The sequence below is a fragment of the Hemitrygon akajei genome, chromosome 5 (assembly GCF_048418815.1).
Source record: "Hemitrygon akajei chromosome 5, sHemAka1.3, whole genome shotgun sequence".
Taxonomy (NCBI): Eukaryota; Metazoa; Chordata; class Chondrichthyes; order Myliobatiformes; family Dasyatidae; genus Hemitrygon; species Hemitrygon akajei.
The window spans coordinates 30,071,605-30,088,547 of NC_133128.1; the positions used below are offsets into that span (position 1 = coordinate 30,071,605).

At 48.2% G+C, this 16,943-nt stretch overlaps 1 protein-coding gene across 7 annotated transcripts in view; it reads left to right on the forward strand.

The window, feature by feature from the left end:
• The first annotated feature begins 498 nt into the window (after nucleotides 1–498).
• LOC140727586 (uncharacterized) overlaps nucleotides 499–16,943 on the forward strand; it is a 61,531-nt gene continuing 45,086 nt past the window's right edge. For 3 of the 7 annotated variants that reach the window (XM_073045111.1, XM_073045110.1, XM_073045115.1), the window contains exons 1-2: nucleotides 1,593–1,707; nucleotides 15,283–15,553. Coding sequence is in view for 3 of the 7 variants with exons in the window: in XM_073045115.1 (XP_072901216.1) it covers nucleotides 15,530–15,553 (24 nt within the window). In the remaining 4 variants the exon portion in view is untranslated. Of the gene's footprint in view, nucleotides 610–989; nucleotides 1,081–1,580; nucleotides 1,708–15,282; nucleotides 15,554–16,943 lie in introns of those variants that run through there. The other 4 variants (XM_073045114.1, XM_073045113.1, XM_073045109.1 and 1 more) reach the window with 4 other exon arrangements.

Sequence of the window (16,943 nt, forward strand, 5' to 3'; positions counted from 1 at the left end):
GATTCAGCTTACAGTTAGCCTGGAAATTCAGAGTTGTATTGTGTGAAGTGCCACTGTCTGGGTTATGTGCCAAAGTAAACCTTGTGGGAAATGTGTTTTCTGTGGATTTCTGAAGTTCAAAAGAATCACTGCAGAAATTTCAAAGACACATGGAACTTAAATAAGTTCAACTTACTATAAACATTGTTGTCAGAGTAAGTTACATGATACAATCTTCAAGATTTTATCATCCTGAGTTCTTCACAATATATTTAATAATTTTACATGTTTTACACACTTAACTGAGACACTAGTTTGTACACTTCCAGTGACCTTTTCAATGGCGTTGGCGCCACCATGATAAGGTTCTAGACGTCCCAAAAGTCACTGGGATATCATTCTATTCCAGTCTCAACTATGTTGCGACATCATGCCTTATTAGCCGCATTGAGGTTCATCTGAGATTCACTTCAGAAACATCTTCCGATGTACAGTAATATACCCAAAATGGTGGAGGCACACAGCAGCCTTGGAAAATCAGATCATATGGAGTAGGAGGTAAAATATTGGCATTGGCAGAAAATTGAATGGTTAACAGAGAGGCAGAGAGAAGGCCATCATTTCTCATCGGTAAGATTGGGGGGCGTGGCGGATGGAGAAGGGGATGGGGGGGATGGAGAGTGGGACCGGGGGATGGATGGAGAAGGGAATCGGGGGGACGTATGGAGAAGGGAATCAGGGATGGATGAAGAAGTGGATGGAGAAGGGGATTAGGGGACAGATGGAGAGGGGTATCGGGGGAGAAGGGGACCGGGGATGTAGAAGGGGATCGAATGGGATGGATAGAGAATTTATTCGGGGATATGGATGTAAAAGAGGATCAGTGGGGGATGGAGAAGGGGATCAGGAGTGCAGATGGAGATGGGGAAGGGAATTGGGATGAATAGAGACCGGGTTTATGGGATTGGTTGTATTGGGGAAGAAAAAAGGGCGAATGAAAATTGCGGTTGAGGTTGGAGGGTGGTATGATCAGTGTGGATGGTTATGAGAATCGGGTGATGGCAAGTGGGCAGAGATGCGTGTCGGTCTGGATGAGAAGGGGTAAACGATGGAGATTGTGATTGGAAATGGATCTAGATGGGGATCGGGTTTGCTGGGGAGTGAATGTGGATGAGGGTCTGGCTGGCTGGTGGAAGTTTGGGGTCTTGTGTCCGTCTGCAGTTCTGTCTCCGCATTCATATCGAGGAACATATGCTCCAACGAATTCAGGGCTGGGATGATCTCCCGGCAGCCGCACCATCTGCTCTTTGACAAGATCGACATTGTCAGCGCGTCTCTTCGCCACCCACACATCAAACCGAACAGGCGTCTGCTCCTGTTCCCCTTCTCGTCCGGACGGCATCTCGCACCCAGATAAAAGTTCCGGCACCGTTACCAATCCGTTTTTTTAATCCATTCATAATTAAGTTCAGCCAAAAGAATCAAGCACAATTCCACAGGCTTTTTTTTAAATAAGTAATATCAAAACGTGAAGCTAGAATGGCATTCAATAGGTTTTCATAGTGATATCAGTGGAATGTATCCGCTGTCGGACATATTAACCTGTCCTCTCGTTCAGGTTGGTGCATCGTCACGGATTTCTGCGGTTGGGCGGGGACAGTTCCTCAGCTCGGTGCGGCGGGGGAGTCAGTAATTCGGCGAGAGCAGAGGAAGGTGCAACAACGCAGAGTGAGTGAATCCCCGCGACAAGGCTGTGTTTGTGTGTGGGTGAGGGACGGGTGTGAGTCCCCTTGTCATGAGTGAGCGAGGTAATTGTGAGTCCCCTTGTCAGGAGTGAGCGAGGTAATTGTGAGTCCCCTTGTCAGGAGTGAGCGAGGTAATTGTGAGTCCCCTTGTCAGGAGTGAGCAAGGGACGGGTGTGAGTCCCCGTGTCATGAGTGAGCGAGGTAATTGTGAGTCCCCTTGTCAGGAGTGAGCGAGGTAATTGTGAGTCCCCTTGTCAGGAGTGAGCGAGGTAATTGTGAGTCCCCTTGTCAGGAGTGAGCAAGGGACGGGTGTGAGTCCCCGTGTCAGGAGTGAGCGAGGGAATTGTGAGTCCCCTTGTCACGAGTGGGCGAGGGACGGGTGTGAGTCCCCTTGTCACGAGTGAGCCGAGGGAATTGTGAGTTCCCTTGTCACGAGTGGGCAGGAGAATTGTGAGGCCCCTTGTCAGGAGTGAGCAAGGGGCGGGTGTGAGTCCCCTTGTCACGAGTGGGCAGGAGAATTGTGAGTCCCCTTGTCAGGAGTGGGTGAGGGACGGGTGTGAGTCCCCTTGTCACGAGTGGGCGAGGTAATTGTGAGTCCCCTTGTCACGAGTGGGCAGGAGAATTGTGAGTCCCCTTGTCACGAGTGGGCAGGAGAATTGTGAGTCCCCTTGTCAGGAGTGGGCGAGGGACGGGTGTGAGTCCCCTTGTCAGGAGTGAGCGAGGGAATTGTGAGTCCCCTTGTCAGGAGCGGGCGAGGGACGGGTGTGACTGCCCTTGTCAGGAGTGGGTGAGGGACGGGTGTGAGTCACCTTGTCACGAGTAAGCCGAGGGAATTGTGAGTCCCCTTGTCAGGAGTGGGCGAGGGACGGGTGTGAGTCCCCTTGTCACGAGTGAGCTGAGGGAATTGTGAGTCCCCTTGTCACGAGTGGGCGAGGGACGGGTGTGAGTCCCCTTGTCAGGAGTGGGTGAGGGATGGGTGTGAGTCCCCTTGTCACGAGTGAGCCGAGGTAATTGTGAGTCCCCTTGTCACGAGTGGGCAGGAGAATTGTGAGTCCCCTTGTCACGAGTAAGCCGAGGGAATTGTGAGTCCCCTTGTCACGAGTGGGCGAGGGAATTGTGAGTCCCCTTGTCACGAGTGGGCAGGAGAATTGTGAGTCCCCTTGTCACGAGTAAGCCGAGGGAATTGTGAGTCCCCTTGTCACGAGTGGGTGAGGGACGGGTGTGAGTCCCCTTGTCAGGAGTGGGCGAGGGAATTGTGAGTCCCCTTGTCACGAGTGGGCAGGAGAATTGTGAGTCCCCTTGTCACGAGTAAGCCGAGGGAATTGTGAGTCCCCTTGTCATGAGTGGGCGAGGGACGGGTGCGAGTCCCCTTGTCAGGAGTGGGTGAGGGACGGGTGCGAGTCCCCTTGTCAGGAGTGGGTGAGGGAAGGGTGCGAGTCCCCTTGTCACAAGTGGGTGGGGGAGTTGTGAGTCCCCTTGTCACGAGTGGGTGGGGGAGTTGTGAGACCCCTTGTCACGAGTCGGCGGGGGAGTTGTGAGAACCCTTGTCAGGAGTGGGCGAGGGAGTTGTGAGTCCCCTAGTCACGAGTGGGCGAGGGACGGGTGTGAGTCCCCTTGTCACGAGTGGGCAAGGTAATTGTGAGTCCCCTTGTCACGAGTGGGCAGGAGAATTGTGAGTCCCCTTGTCACGAGTAAGCCGAGGGAATTGTGAGTCCCCTTGTCACGAGTGGGCAAGGGACGGGTGTGAGTCCCCTTGTCAGGAGTGGGCGAGGGAGTTGTGAGTTCCCTTGTCAGGAGTGGGCGGGGGAGTTGTGAGTCCCCTTGTCACGAGTGGGCGGGGGAGTTGTGAGACCTCTTGTCACGAGTGGGCGGGGGAGTTGTGAAACCCCTTGTCACGAGTGGGCGAGGGACGGGTGTGAGTCCCCTTGTCACGAGTGAGCCGAGGGAATTGTGAGTCCCCTTGTCACGAGTGGGCGAGGGAGTTGTGAGTCCCCTTGTCACGAGTGGGCGGGGGAGTTGTGAGTCCCCTTGTCACGAGTGGGCGGGGGAGTTGTGAAACCTCTTGTCACGAGTGGGCGGGGGAGTTGTGAAACCCCTTGTCAGGAGTGGGCGAGGGACGGGTGTGAGTCCCCTTGTCACGAGTGAGCCGAGGGAATTGTGAGTCCCCTTGTCACGAGTGAGCCGAGGGAATTGTGAGTCCCCTTGTCACGAGTGGGCGAGGGACGGGTGTGAGTCCCCTTGTCAGGAGTGGGTGAGGGATGGGTGTGAGTCCCCTTGTCACGAGTGAGCCGAGGTAATTGTGAGTCCCCTTGTCACGAGTGGGCAGGAGAATTGTGAGTCCCCTTGTCACGAGTAAGCCGAGGGAATTGTGAGTCCCCTTGTCACGAGTGGGCGAGGGACGGGTGTGAGTCCCCTTGTCACGAGTGGGCGAGGGAATTGTGAGTCCCCTTGTCACGAGTGGGCGAGGGACGGGTGTGAGTCCCCTTGTCAGGAGTGGGCGAGGGAATTGTGAGTCCCCTTGTCACGAGTGGGCAGGAGAATTGTGAGTCCCCTTGTCATGAGTGGGCGAGGGACGGGTGCGAGTCCCCTTGTCAGGAGTGGGTGAGGGACGGGTGCGAGTCCCCTTGTCAGGAGTGGGTGAGGGAAGGGTGCGAGTCCCCTTGTCACAAGTGGGTGGGGGAGTTGTGAGTCCCCTTGTCACGAGTGGGTGGGGGAGTTGTGAGACCCCTTGTCACGAGTCGGCGGGGGAGTTGTGAGAACCCTTGTCAGGAGTGGGCGAGGGAGTTGTGAGTCCCCTAGTCACGAGTGGGCGAGGGACGGGTGTGAGTCCCCTTGTCACGAGTGGGCAAGGTAATTGTGAGTCCCCTTGTCACGAGTGGGCAGGAGAATTGTGAGTCCCCTTGTCACGAGTAAGCCGAGGGAATTGTGAGTCCCCTTGTCATGAGTGGGCGAGGGACGGGTGCGAGTCCCCTTGTCAGGAGTGGGCGAGGGACGGGTGCGAGTCCCCTTGTCAGGAGTGGGTGAGGGAAGGGTGCGAGTCCCCTTGTCACAAGTGGGTGGGGGAGTTGTGAGTCCCCTTGTCACGAGTGGGTGGGGGAGTTGTGAGACCCCTTGTCACGAGTCGGCGGGGGAGTTGTGAGAACCCTTGTCAGGAGTGGGCGAGGGAGTTGTGAGTCCCCTAGTCACGAGTGGGCGAGGGACGGGTGTGAGTCCCCTTGTCACGAGTGGGCAAGGTAATTGTGAGTCCCCTTGTCACGAGTGGGCAGGAGAATTGTGAGTCCCCTTGTCACGAGTAAGCCGAGGGAATTGTGAGTCCCCTTGTCACGAGTGGGCAAGGGACGGGTGTGAGTCCCCTTGTCAGGAGTGGGCGAGGGAGTTGTGAGATCCCTTGTCAGGAGTGGGCGGGGGAGTTGTGAGTCCCCTTGTCACGAGTGGGCGAGGGAGTTGTGAGTCCCCTTGTCAGGAGTGGGCGGGGGAGTTGTGAGTCCCCTTGTCACGAGTGGGCGGGGGAGTTGTGAGACCTCTTGTCACGAGTGGGCGGGGGAGTTGTGAAACCCCTTGTCAGGAGTGGGCGAGGGACGGGTGTGAGTCCCCTTGTCACGAGTGAGCCGAGGGAATTGTGAGTCCCCTTGTCACGAGTGGGCGAGGGAGTTGTGAGTCCCCTTGTCACGAGTGGGCGGGGGAGTTGTGAGTCCCCTTGTCACGAGTGGGCGGGGGAGTTGTGAAACCTCTTGTCACGAGTGGGCGGGGGAATTGTGAGTCCCCTTGTCACGAGTGGGCGAGGGACGGGTGTGAGTCCCCTTGTCAGGAGTGGGTGAGGGATGGGTGTGAGTCCCCTTGTCACGAGTGAGCCGAGGTAATTGTGAGTCCCCTTGTCACGAGTGGGCGAGGGACGGGTGTGAGTCCCCTTGTCACGAGTGGGCGAGGGAATTGTGAGTCCCCTTGTCACGAGTGGGCAGGAGAATTGTGAGTCCCCTTGTCACGAGTAAGCCGAGGGAATTGTGAGTCCCCTTGTCACGAGTGGGCGAGGGACGGGTGTGAGTCCCCTTGTCACGAGTGAGAGAGGTAATTGTGAGTCCCCTTGTCACGAGTGGGCAGGAGAATTGTGAGTCCCCTTGTCAGGAGTGGGCGAGGGACGGGTGTGAGTCCCCTTGTCAGGAGTGGGCGAGGGACAGGTGTGAGTCCCCTTGTCAGGAGTGGGTGAGGGACGGGTGTGAGTCCCCTTGTCACGAGTGAGCCAAGGGAATTGTGAGTCCCCCTGTCAGGAGTGGGTGAGGGACGGGTGTGAGTCCCCTTGTCAACAGTGAGCCGAGGGAATTGTGAATCCCCTTGTCAGGAGTGGGTGAGGGATGGGTGTGAGTCCCCTTGTCAGGAGTGGGTGAGGGACGGGTGTGAGTCCCCTTGTCACGAGTGAGCCGAGGGAATTGTGAGTCCCCTTGTCAGGAGTGGGTGAGGGACGGGTGTGAGTCCCCTTGTCAGGAGTGGGCAGGAGAATTGTGTGTCCCCTTGTCAGGAGTGGGCGAGGGATGGGTGTGAGTCCCCTTGTCACGAGTGAGCGCGGTAATTGTGAGTCCCCTTGTCACGAGTGAGCGAGGTAATTGTGAGTCCCCTTGTCACGAGTGGGCAGTTGAATTGTGAGTCCCCTTGTCACGAGTGGGCAGGAGAATTGTGTGTCCCCTTGTCAGGAGTGGGTGAGGGACAGGTGTGAGTCCCCTTGTCACGAGTGAGCCGAGGGAATTGTGAGTCCCCTTGTCAGGAGTGGGTGAGGGACGGGTGTGAGTCCCCTTGTCAGGAGTGGGTGAGGGACGGGTGTGAGTCCCCTTGTCAGGAGTGGGCGGGGGAGTTGTGAGACCCCTTGTCATGAGTGGGCGGGGAGTTATGAGACCCCTTGTCAGGAGTGGGCGAGGGAGTTGTGAGTCCCCTTGTCACGAGTGGGCGAGGGACGGGTGTGAGTCCCCTTGTCACGAGTGGGCGAGGTAATTGTGAGTCCCCTTGTCACGAGTGGGCAGGAGATTTGTGAGTCCCCTTGTCACGAGTGGGCGAGGGACGGGTGTGAGTCCCCTTGTCAGGAGTGGGTGAGGGACGGGTGCGAGTCCCCTTGTCAGGAGTGGGTGAGGGAAGGGTGCGAGTCCCCTTGTCACAAGTGGGTGGGGGAGTTGTGAGACCCCTTGTCACGAGTGGGTGGGGGAGTTGTGATACCCCTTGTCACGAGTCGGCGGGGGAGTTGTGAGACCCCTTGTCACGAGTGGGCGGGGAGTTATGAGTCCCCTTGTCACGAGTGGGTGAGGGAATTGTGAGTCCCCTTGTCACGAGTAAGCCGAGGGAATTGTGAGTCCCCTTGTCACGAGTAAGCCGAGGGAATTGTGAGTCCCCTTGTCACGAGTAAGCCGAGGGAATTGTGAGTCCCCTTGTCACGAGTGGGCGAGGGACGGGTGTGAGTCCCCTTGTCAGGAGTGGGTGAGGGACGGGTGCGAGTCCCCTTGTCAGGAGTGGGTGAGGGAAGGGTGCGAGTCCCCTTGTCACAAGTGGGTGGGGGAGTTGTGAGTCCCCTTGTCACGAGTGGGTGGGGGAGTTGTGAGACCCCTTGTCATGAGTCGGCGGGGGAGTTGTGAGAACCCTTGTCATGAGTTGGCGAGGTAATTGTGAGTCCCCTTGTCACGAGTGGGCAGGAGAATTGTGAGTCCCCTTGTCACGAGTAAGCCGAGGGAATTGTGAGTCCCCTTGTCACGAGTGGGTGAGGGACGGGTGTGAGTCCCCTTGTCAGGAGTGGGCGGGGGAGTTGTGAGTCCCCTTGTCAGGAGTGGGCGAGGGAGTTGTGAGTCCCCTTGTCAGGAGTGGGCGGGGGAGTTGTGAGTCCCCTTGTCAGGAGTGGGCGGGGGAGTTGTGAGTCCCCTTGTCACGAGTGGGCGGGGGAGTTGTGAAACCCCTTGTCAGGAGTGGGCGATGGAGTTGTGAGTCCCCTTGTCACGAGTGGGCGGGGGAGTTGTGAGTCCCCTTGTCACGAGTGGGCAGGGGAGTTGTGAGTCCCCTTGTCACGAGTGGGCGGGGGAATTGTGAGTCCCCTTGTCAGGAGTGTGCGGGGGAGTTGTGTGTCCCCATGCTGAGAGTTGAGGGGGGATGAGGATACCCCGTGTGAATAGTGGTGACGGACAGGTGATGAGTTCCTGTGCCAAAAGTAGGGTGAGAAGTCCCTTGCCAGGGGTGGGGGTGCTGAGGAGTCTCTGTGCTGAGACCATAAAACATTGGGGCAAGTTAGGTCATTCGACCCATCAAGTCTCTACCATTCCAACATGAGTCATTTATTATATCTCTCAACCCCATTTTTCTTCTTCCCATAACCTTTGACGCCCTGGTTAATTAAGAACCTATCAATCTCTGCTTTAAATATACCCAATGATTTGGCCTCTATTACCACCTGTGCCAATAAATTCCACAGATTAACCACCCTCTGGCTAATGAAATTCCTTCTAATCTCTGTTCTAAATGGTCTTCCCTCTGTTCTGTGCCTGTACTCTCTCATCCTAGACTCACCCACTATAGGAAATATCCTTGCCACATCCACTCTATCTAGGCTTTTCAATATTCAATGGATTTGAGTGAGATCCCCATCATTTTTCTAAACTCCAATGGGTACAGTCCAAGAGCCATTAAATATTAGAACATAAGAAGTAGGAGCAGGAGTAGGCCATTTGGCCTGTTGAGCCTGCTCTGCCATTCAATAAGATCATGGCTGATCTGACCATAGACTCATCTCCACCTATCAGCAGCATCTCTACTTTCTGCGAAGGCTGAGAAAAGTCCACCCCACCCCATCCTCACCACATTCTATAGGGGTTGTATCGAGAGCCTCCTGAGCAGCTGCATCACTGCCTGGTTCGGGAATTGCACCTTCTCGGATCACAAGACCCTGCAGCGGATAGTGAGGTCAGCTGAGAAGATCATCGGGGTCTCTCTTCCTGCTATTACAGACATTTACACTACACGCTGCATCCGCAAAGCTAACAGCATTGTGAAGGACCCCACGCTCCCCTCACACAAATTCATCTCCCTCCTGCCATCTGGCAAAAGGTACCGAAGCATTCGGGCTCTCATGACCAGACTGTGCAACAGTTTCTTCCCCCAAACCATCAGATTCCTCAATACTCAGTCTAGACTGACATCTACATCATTTATTATTATATTGTAATTTATTCTCTACTGTGCATATTGTCTTGTTTATTAATTATTGTACTGCCCTGCACTGTTTTGTGCACTTTATGTAGTCCTGTGCAGCTCTGTAGTCTAGTGCAGTTTTTATGTTGTTTTACGTAGTCTAATGTAGTCTTGTGCTGTCTCACATAGTATAATATAGTTTTGTGTTGTTTCGTGTAGCACCAGGGTCCTGGAGGAACTTTGTTTTGTTTGTACTGTGCCAGCAGTTTATGATTGAAATGACAATAAACTTGACTTGACTATCTGCCTTTTCTCCCCTAACCCTTAATTCCCCTTCTATGCAAAACCTATCCAACCTTGTCTTAAATATATTTACGGAGGTAGCCTCCACTGCTTCACTGGGCTGAGAATTCCACAGATACACCACTCTGGGAAAAGCAGTTCCTCCTGATTTCTGTCCTGAACTTACTCCCCTGAAACTTGAGGCTACATCCCCTAGTTCTAGTCTCATCTACCAGTGGAAACAGCTTTTCCCCCCTCCACCTTAACTACCCCTTTCTTAATTTCATGTTTCTATGAGATTTCCTCTCATTTTCTGAATTCCAGCGAGTACAGTCCTAGGTGACTCAATCTCTCCTCATAGTATAACCCCCTCATGTCTGGAATCAACATGGTGAACTTTCTCTGCACTGCCTCCAAAGCCAGTTTATTCTTCCTCAAGTAGAGCATGCAGTACTCCAGATGTGGCCTCACCAGTGCCCTGTACAGCTGTAGAATAGCCTTCCTGCTCTTAAATTCAGTCCCTCTAGCAATTAAGGCCAATATTCCATTTGACGCCTTGATAGCTTGCTGCACCTGCAAATCAACCTTTTGCAATTCATGCACAAGCACTCCCAAGTCCCCTGTGCAACAGCATTATCTAATCTAAAATCCAAAGCACTGTAAACATTCTGCCTAATATTATAGAACTCTTTAAAAAGTAATGTAACTTCCATGACAATAAGTAATTACTTGGATGCAAGCAGGTGGCAAAACCATTATAGAAAATACTCAATTCAGTTTCTAATGTTAGTTATTTTGATTTAAAACAAAATGAGATGGAATGGGAATCTTTAATATTTAAGGGAGAGTACAGTGGGTTATTTTGACATGGCTGTTTCTGGGGTACTGCCCATTGTCAGTGTGGGCCAGGTGTGAAATGTCAATGAATTAATTTAATTTTCATAAGAATATAATGTGGTTTTGTGCAGTAAAAAATAATATGGGCCAAATGGATAGCACTTGAAAATGGACTTTGGAGGTGCAGGACTATGACATACAAGATCAGCCCATTTGTCTGGAGGAAAATTATGATTTTAAAACGCATATTATTAAGCACCACTTCAACATTATCATTCTGGTAAATTATCTCCAGTATTTGTATCTCGAACATAATTAGACAAGTTATGTTTCTCTTCAAGCAGATGTTTGCAGCAGCCCAAACTCAAGACCCCGTGGTCTGGGCTTAAATAAAACTAAAAGTGAATCAAGGGAACTGGGGATATGCAGTATGGCAGTGCTGATATAAAAATCAGCCACTTACTGAATGAGGAAGCAGGCACCAGGAGGGTGTGAAATGGAACACTCTTGCTTCAGTTTCTGAAGTTGACACGTCAGTATGGTTGTACTCGGTTTGGGCACGTAATTGGAGCTATTTGCCAAAGCCTGGAAATTGTGCCAAGGTAGACTTGCCTACCATATATGAAACCTCAGTTTTTCTTAAAGGAGTCTGTCTCAGCAGGTCTGAGCCTTTGGACTTGGAACTAATTTGGGGTAGTTTCTTCTAAATCTGCAGGTACATATAGCCCCCACCCCCACAACCACACTGAGCTGGGAGACTATATCTGGGACAATCAAAAACACAGTGTGGTCTAAGATTAGTATCCCGCAGCAGGCTAGTTAGCAGAAGGCCACCTCAATGCACTATATGCTTCAGTGAATGAAAATTTGTGTGATCCAGAAAATATTCATTTTTTAATCTATTAAGATTATTGCTCTCCAAAGAGGAATAACTAAAATGGAAACGCACACATAACAGAAATGATAGAGGACACTGATGATGACATAAAGAGATTATAACCACCAGGAGCAATTGATAGTTTGATGAAGATGGATGTATGTTCTCCAGAACAATAAGCCTACTGGTGACCATGCAGAAATTATGAACATTGTGAATGTGTATGATGAGGACTGAGATTCTACTTATAGTGCAACACACACAAAGCACGGGAGAAACTCAGCCCCTCATATGCTAATCTTTCGCTCTTCTCTTATTCTTGTGATCTTCCTCTGAACCCCCTTCAATGCCAGCACATCCTTTCTTAGATGAGGGGGCCCAAAACTGCTGACAATGCTCCAACTGTGTTCTGGCCAGTGCCTTATAAAGCTTCAGCATTTCACCTTTGCCTTTATATTCTAGTCCTCTCAAAATCAATGCTGACATTGCATTAACCCTCCTTACTACCAACTTAACTTGCAAATGAATCCTGCTTGGACTCTCAATTCTCTTTGCCCCTTCCATTTCTGAATTTGCTCCCAATTTAGAAAATGGTGTACACCTTTATTCCTCCTTCCAAAGTTTCTGACCATACACTTCCCTACACTAAATTCCATCTGTCACTTCTTTGCAGTCTCCCTGCTTCCTCAACATTATCTATCCCTCCACTTATTTTTGTATTGTCCACAAACCTGGCAACAAAGCCATCAATTCTGTCATTCAGAGCATTGATATATAACATGAAAAGAAGCAGTCCCAAGACTGACCCCTGTGGAACACCAGCACCCAACCAGAAAAGACTCCCTTTATTCCCACTCATCACCACCTGGAACAACCTGGCCAGAAGCATACATCATCAGTTGTGCAGCTGAGATGTTGTGTAATTCCACAGTATTCATTGTTCCCAGCCATTTGTTGATCATTTGTGGAGGTGTTTAGGATTTCGGGTGGAAGCCAAGATGCATTAACTGTTGCAACTGTTTCAGCTCTTTCCTCAGCCGTCTGTTTTAGGAATGTTGATTGGGGATAAATGTAAGGGCAGGAAATGGCTGCTGGAGATTCCGGGATATAATGTTTCAAAAGGGACGGGGAGGTAAAAGAAATAGGGTAGTGGCTGAAACCTCTACATTAGGGCTGAACTCGGAACTTGAAACCTTCTGATTCAGCAGCACTAGTAAGCCAGAACTGACACGTAAAATAAGCGTCTCTGGTAAGTGTACTAATGGGTTTCGGTCTGAACTTAACAGTGGCAACACCTGCCACTCGGGCAAATGTTACCCTGACTTCCCTTTTGTAGGAACCAGACATTTGGCCAGGACTTCTCTTTTTTATTTCAGTTTTTTAGATGTCAACACTCATAGTAAAGGAAAATTAAAGAGTATTATGAAATATAATAGATTTTTCAAAACACTTTCAGTCTTGATGAAGGGTCTTGGCCTGAAAACTTTGACTATGCTCTTTTCCATGGATGCTGCCTGGCCTGCTGAGTTCCTCCAGCATTTTGTGTGTGTTGCTTGGATTTCCAGCATCTGTACATTTTTTCTTGTTTGTTAATAAATTGTATTGTTTTTAATTCTGATAGAAAGAACTTTTTTTTATTGGAGTTGTCTTCTGAATGCTTTATATCCTGTGCACTTGGTTATTCAGTCAAGTACAAGTCGAAAATACAGTAAAGAGGGCAGGATAGTCAGCCAGGTGGACAAGCCAAGTCAGTACTTACTTTATTTATTTCTAAAGCTACGAATAGGCAGTGGGTGGAGGTGGAGTCAAAGGAAGCATCCATTTTCCACTGGATATGAAAAGAGGAAAAAAAAAGAATCTGGTTAAATGTCAAAAATAATCTCAAATAAGAAATATAAATAGACATTAAACTAAAAAGAAAGCAGGAAAAAATGAAAATAAATAGGTATAATCATAAAATACAGTTGAAATTGGAGAGAAGCAGCTGCTCTGTTGTGACATCAAATCTTCAAGGTAACATGCAGCCAATGAGCAATTTAAGTTTTTGTTATATTGTGCCTAACTCTCAAAGTCTGAATTATAAAATTCCATTGGAGTGCAGGCACTATGTCACCTTGGGAAGCTTCCACAAGCAATGAGGTAAACATATAATTTGTTTATCTACAATTATATTGGTAATAAATTAAAAGTTTTTGCAAAGGCTCCTTTGGTGTTCACATTGTGCTGTGCATTCTTTTACACCAGAGAGACTAGATAATTGCCACAAGCAGGACTTCCCAGTGGCCAAACATTTTAATTCCAAATCCCATTCCTGTTCCAACGTGTTGATTCATGGCCGCTTCTTGTGCCAAGATGAGGCCACCTTCAGAGTGGAGTAGCAACACCTTATATTCCGTCTTGGTACCTTCCAACCTGATGGCATGAACATCGATTTCTCCTTCCAGAGAACAAATCCACCCCCCTCCTTTATTCACCACTCTGACCTTTCACTTCTTCTCACCTCCCAATTACTTCCTCTTGGGTCTCCTTATCCTTCCTTTTCTCCTATTGTTCACTCTCCTCTCCTATCAGATTCTTTCTTCTCCAGCCCTTGAGTTTTCCCACCCACCTGGCTTCATCCATCACCTTCCAGCTAGCCTCTTCCGTCTCCCTCCACCATTTGATCTGACATTGTTCCCCTTCCTTCTCAGTCCTGAAGAAGTGTCTCAGCCTGAAACGTTGACTGTTTTTCCAGCATTTTGAGTGTGTTGCTTAGGGCTCATTTAATATTGTATCTAACATCTGCAATTCTAAAGTGGTTATCTCAGTTGTCTTCTTAGGCAGCCTCCCCAGGATTAAGGATAACTTGCTTTATTCCATTTATCTGGGATTTGGGGTGGTTGATGAGTCTAACTGATTCTGCCACTGAACATGCGTTACTGGAAGGACACGGGTCTGGGCAGTTTTAGAGGTGGTGCATTCCTTCTGTTTTTGTCACTCTATGTTGAACCAGTTTTGAAAGATCTATATTTTATAATTGTATATATTTTCCCTTAATATTCAGTGGTGTTGACGTGCTAATATTACTGAAATGTTCCCAGTAATTGGACTCAATTCTCAACTCCTCCTCCACTTTGAGCGGCCAAGGTCTAGGGATCAACTCAAATTGCTGGTGATATGATGCTTTCTCAGAGAAAATATCTTTGTATCATGTCCTCTGTCCCCTTGGTAATTGCTTGCCATGATGAAGCTGAAAGCAGGATGTCTACTTCAAGAATTTGGCATCAGATGTGGGCTGGCTTTGGAGCAAATTAAGAGTAATTGGAGCCTCAGTGCTGTGGGTGTTAGCTCGAAAGAGAATGCTCCTGTTATATAGTATATCCTGGCAGTGGATTTGGAGGACTTTACAGGGACAGTGTTAGCAACATTTCTCCGATGCTTTTACATGCCTGTGCTGTGTGATCCACGTGTTAGTCAGATTAGTGTTATTCTGATGTCAGTCTATTGTGCTTGACACTCTAGAATTTGGTTTGAACCTACAAACATCAGAGTCAGAAGCAAGAACAGTCTGATAGAATCATATCTAAAGTTAAAATAAAATCTTACTTGCACAGTAGAATTTCCAATGCCCAAAATTATTGTAGCGAAGATTCAAATCTAAACAGCAGCAAAGCTTTCTGTCCATTCCAGGTTTTTAACCTCCTACCTTTGTGAACACACAAAAAATTCAAGAAAGCCCCTTTCGCTCTGCTAACATATTTAATTTTAAAAGCATCAAAGTACAAGACTAAACTTTAAAATACTGAGATCTTCGGGTTGCAGGACTGTAAAGCATGTGATGGAAAAGTTCTTGAGACATTTTGGGACTTTTCATGACTTTGCTGGGGTGTGTGCAATTGACAGCAGGCTTAGAGTTAGTAGGAATAAAAGAGCAAGTTGAAAACTCATGTGCCATGCTGGTTTTTTCATGTTTCCAGCATTTTTATTTTGTTGCTTTTAGTTATCTATAATATTTGATAATTGTAGTCAAGTCACTTTTATTGTCATTTTGATCATAACTGCTGGTACAGTACATAGTAAAAATGAGACGTTTTTCAGGACCATGGTGTTACATGACACAGTACAAAAACTAGACTGAACTACATAAAAAAACAACACAGAGAAAGCTGCACTAGACTACATACCTACACAGGACTACATAAAGTGCACAAAAACAGTGCAGGCATTACAATAAATAATAAACAGGACAATAGGGCAAGGTGTCAGTCCAGGCTTCGGGTATTGAGGAATCTGATAGCTTGAGGGATGAAACTGTTACATAGTCTGGTCGTGAGAGCCCAAATGCTTCGGAGCCTTTTCCCAGATGGCAGGAGGGAGAAGAGATTGTATGAGGGGTGCGTGAGGTCCTTCATAATGCTGTTTCCTTTGCAGATGCAGCGTGTAGTGTAAATGTCCGTGATGGCGGGAAGAAAGACCCCGATGATCTTCTCAGCTGACCTCACTATCTGCTGCAGGGTCTTGCGATCTGAGATGGTGCAATTTCCGAACCAGGCAGTGATGCAGCTGCTCAGGATGCTCTCAATACAACCCCTGTAGAATGTGATGAGGATGGAGGGGTGGGAGATGGACTTTCCTCAGCCTTCGCAGAAAGTAGAGATGCTGCTGGGCTTTCTTTGCTATGGAGCTGGTGTTGAGGGACCAGGTGAGATTCTCCATCAGGTGAACACCAAAAAATTTGGTGCTGTTTATGATCTCTACAATAATCTCTAATTATTACAATAAAAGATGCAAAATAATGCTTTGTTATTATTCTTAGCTATATTCATAAAAACATTCCAGTTCTTTTCCCCCTCCCCAATCTGAGTGTATCATTGTTTACCCTCCATCGCGGCCCCTAAAGGCTACAATACTTTTTCTTTCATTTCCCAAAATATGAGGCAACATTAATATCAGATTTGATGTCACTGAAAGATTCTTTGTGATCTCATTGAAGTGGCCTTGCATTTTAAAAACAAAATTTTGAAATGTATGCACAAAAAGTGGGATGGTGACTGGTAGTGTGAGATATTTGGCAGTGAAATTTGTTAATAATTGTGGTTGACATTTGAGAAGGGCGCTGGTTCCCTCTGTTTTAAATTTAGTATGTTGATGATTTGGTAACATTGTTATTGCTTTGAGACTTAAAGATTTCAACAGGTTTGGTAAGTCATTTTATTTATATTTTGCTATGTAGTGTTATGGAAATATAAATTACTTCACACAAAGGTACTATGTGAATAGCCATAATTTTAACTTGCAAGGAGAAATGGTTTCTTCAACATATAACAATTGCTTGGTTATGCTGATGAATTCTTTAACCATAGCACTTTCCTCATTTGAAAAATAAATTCAAGAACTTGTGAAGTATTTGAAACAATACTTTATCAAAAAGAAGTTAATTCCTTCATCATTATTTGATTGCTCATGATGTTAGGTGTTTCAATTTGTGAGTAGTTTATGTGAACTCTGAATGTTTTCAACTGGATTTTAAAAAATGTGTTGGATGTCCTTCTAAACTCAAAAACCATTGAGTATAGTGTAAATTAGGAAATAGGATGTGAGACTAAACAAATGGACTGCAGCTACATGGTGCGTGTTCTGTTATTTTTTAACACCAGAAATCTCATTCTCAATACCCATTTCAGAAATAAGGAGTGTATCGTTAAGATAGACCGAACAGCTCATAATGTGGTGTGCAATAATCAAGTAGGGGGAAGAAAACGATAGGAACAAGAGTAATCTATTAAAACCCTCAGTCATGTTCTGTCATTCAGTGAAGTTGTGCCTGATCTCTTACTCTCATATTTTCATTTGTTGTAGGAGGAGGCCATTCAGTCCATTAAGACAATGCCAATTCTCAGAGCAATCCTATGCCTCTATGTATTTCCCTGTAACCTTTCATCTCATATGCACATCTGCTTCATGATGATTCTTCTATGGCCATTGGATTATTTATAGTAGCCAATTAATTTATTCAACAGCAGACCATAGAACAGTAAAGCACAGTATGGGCCCTTTGGCTCAAGATGTTCTAACGTATATAAACTTCATGA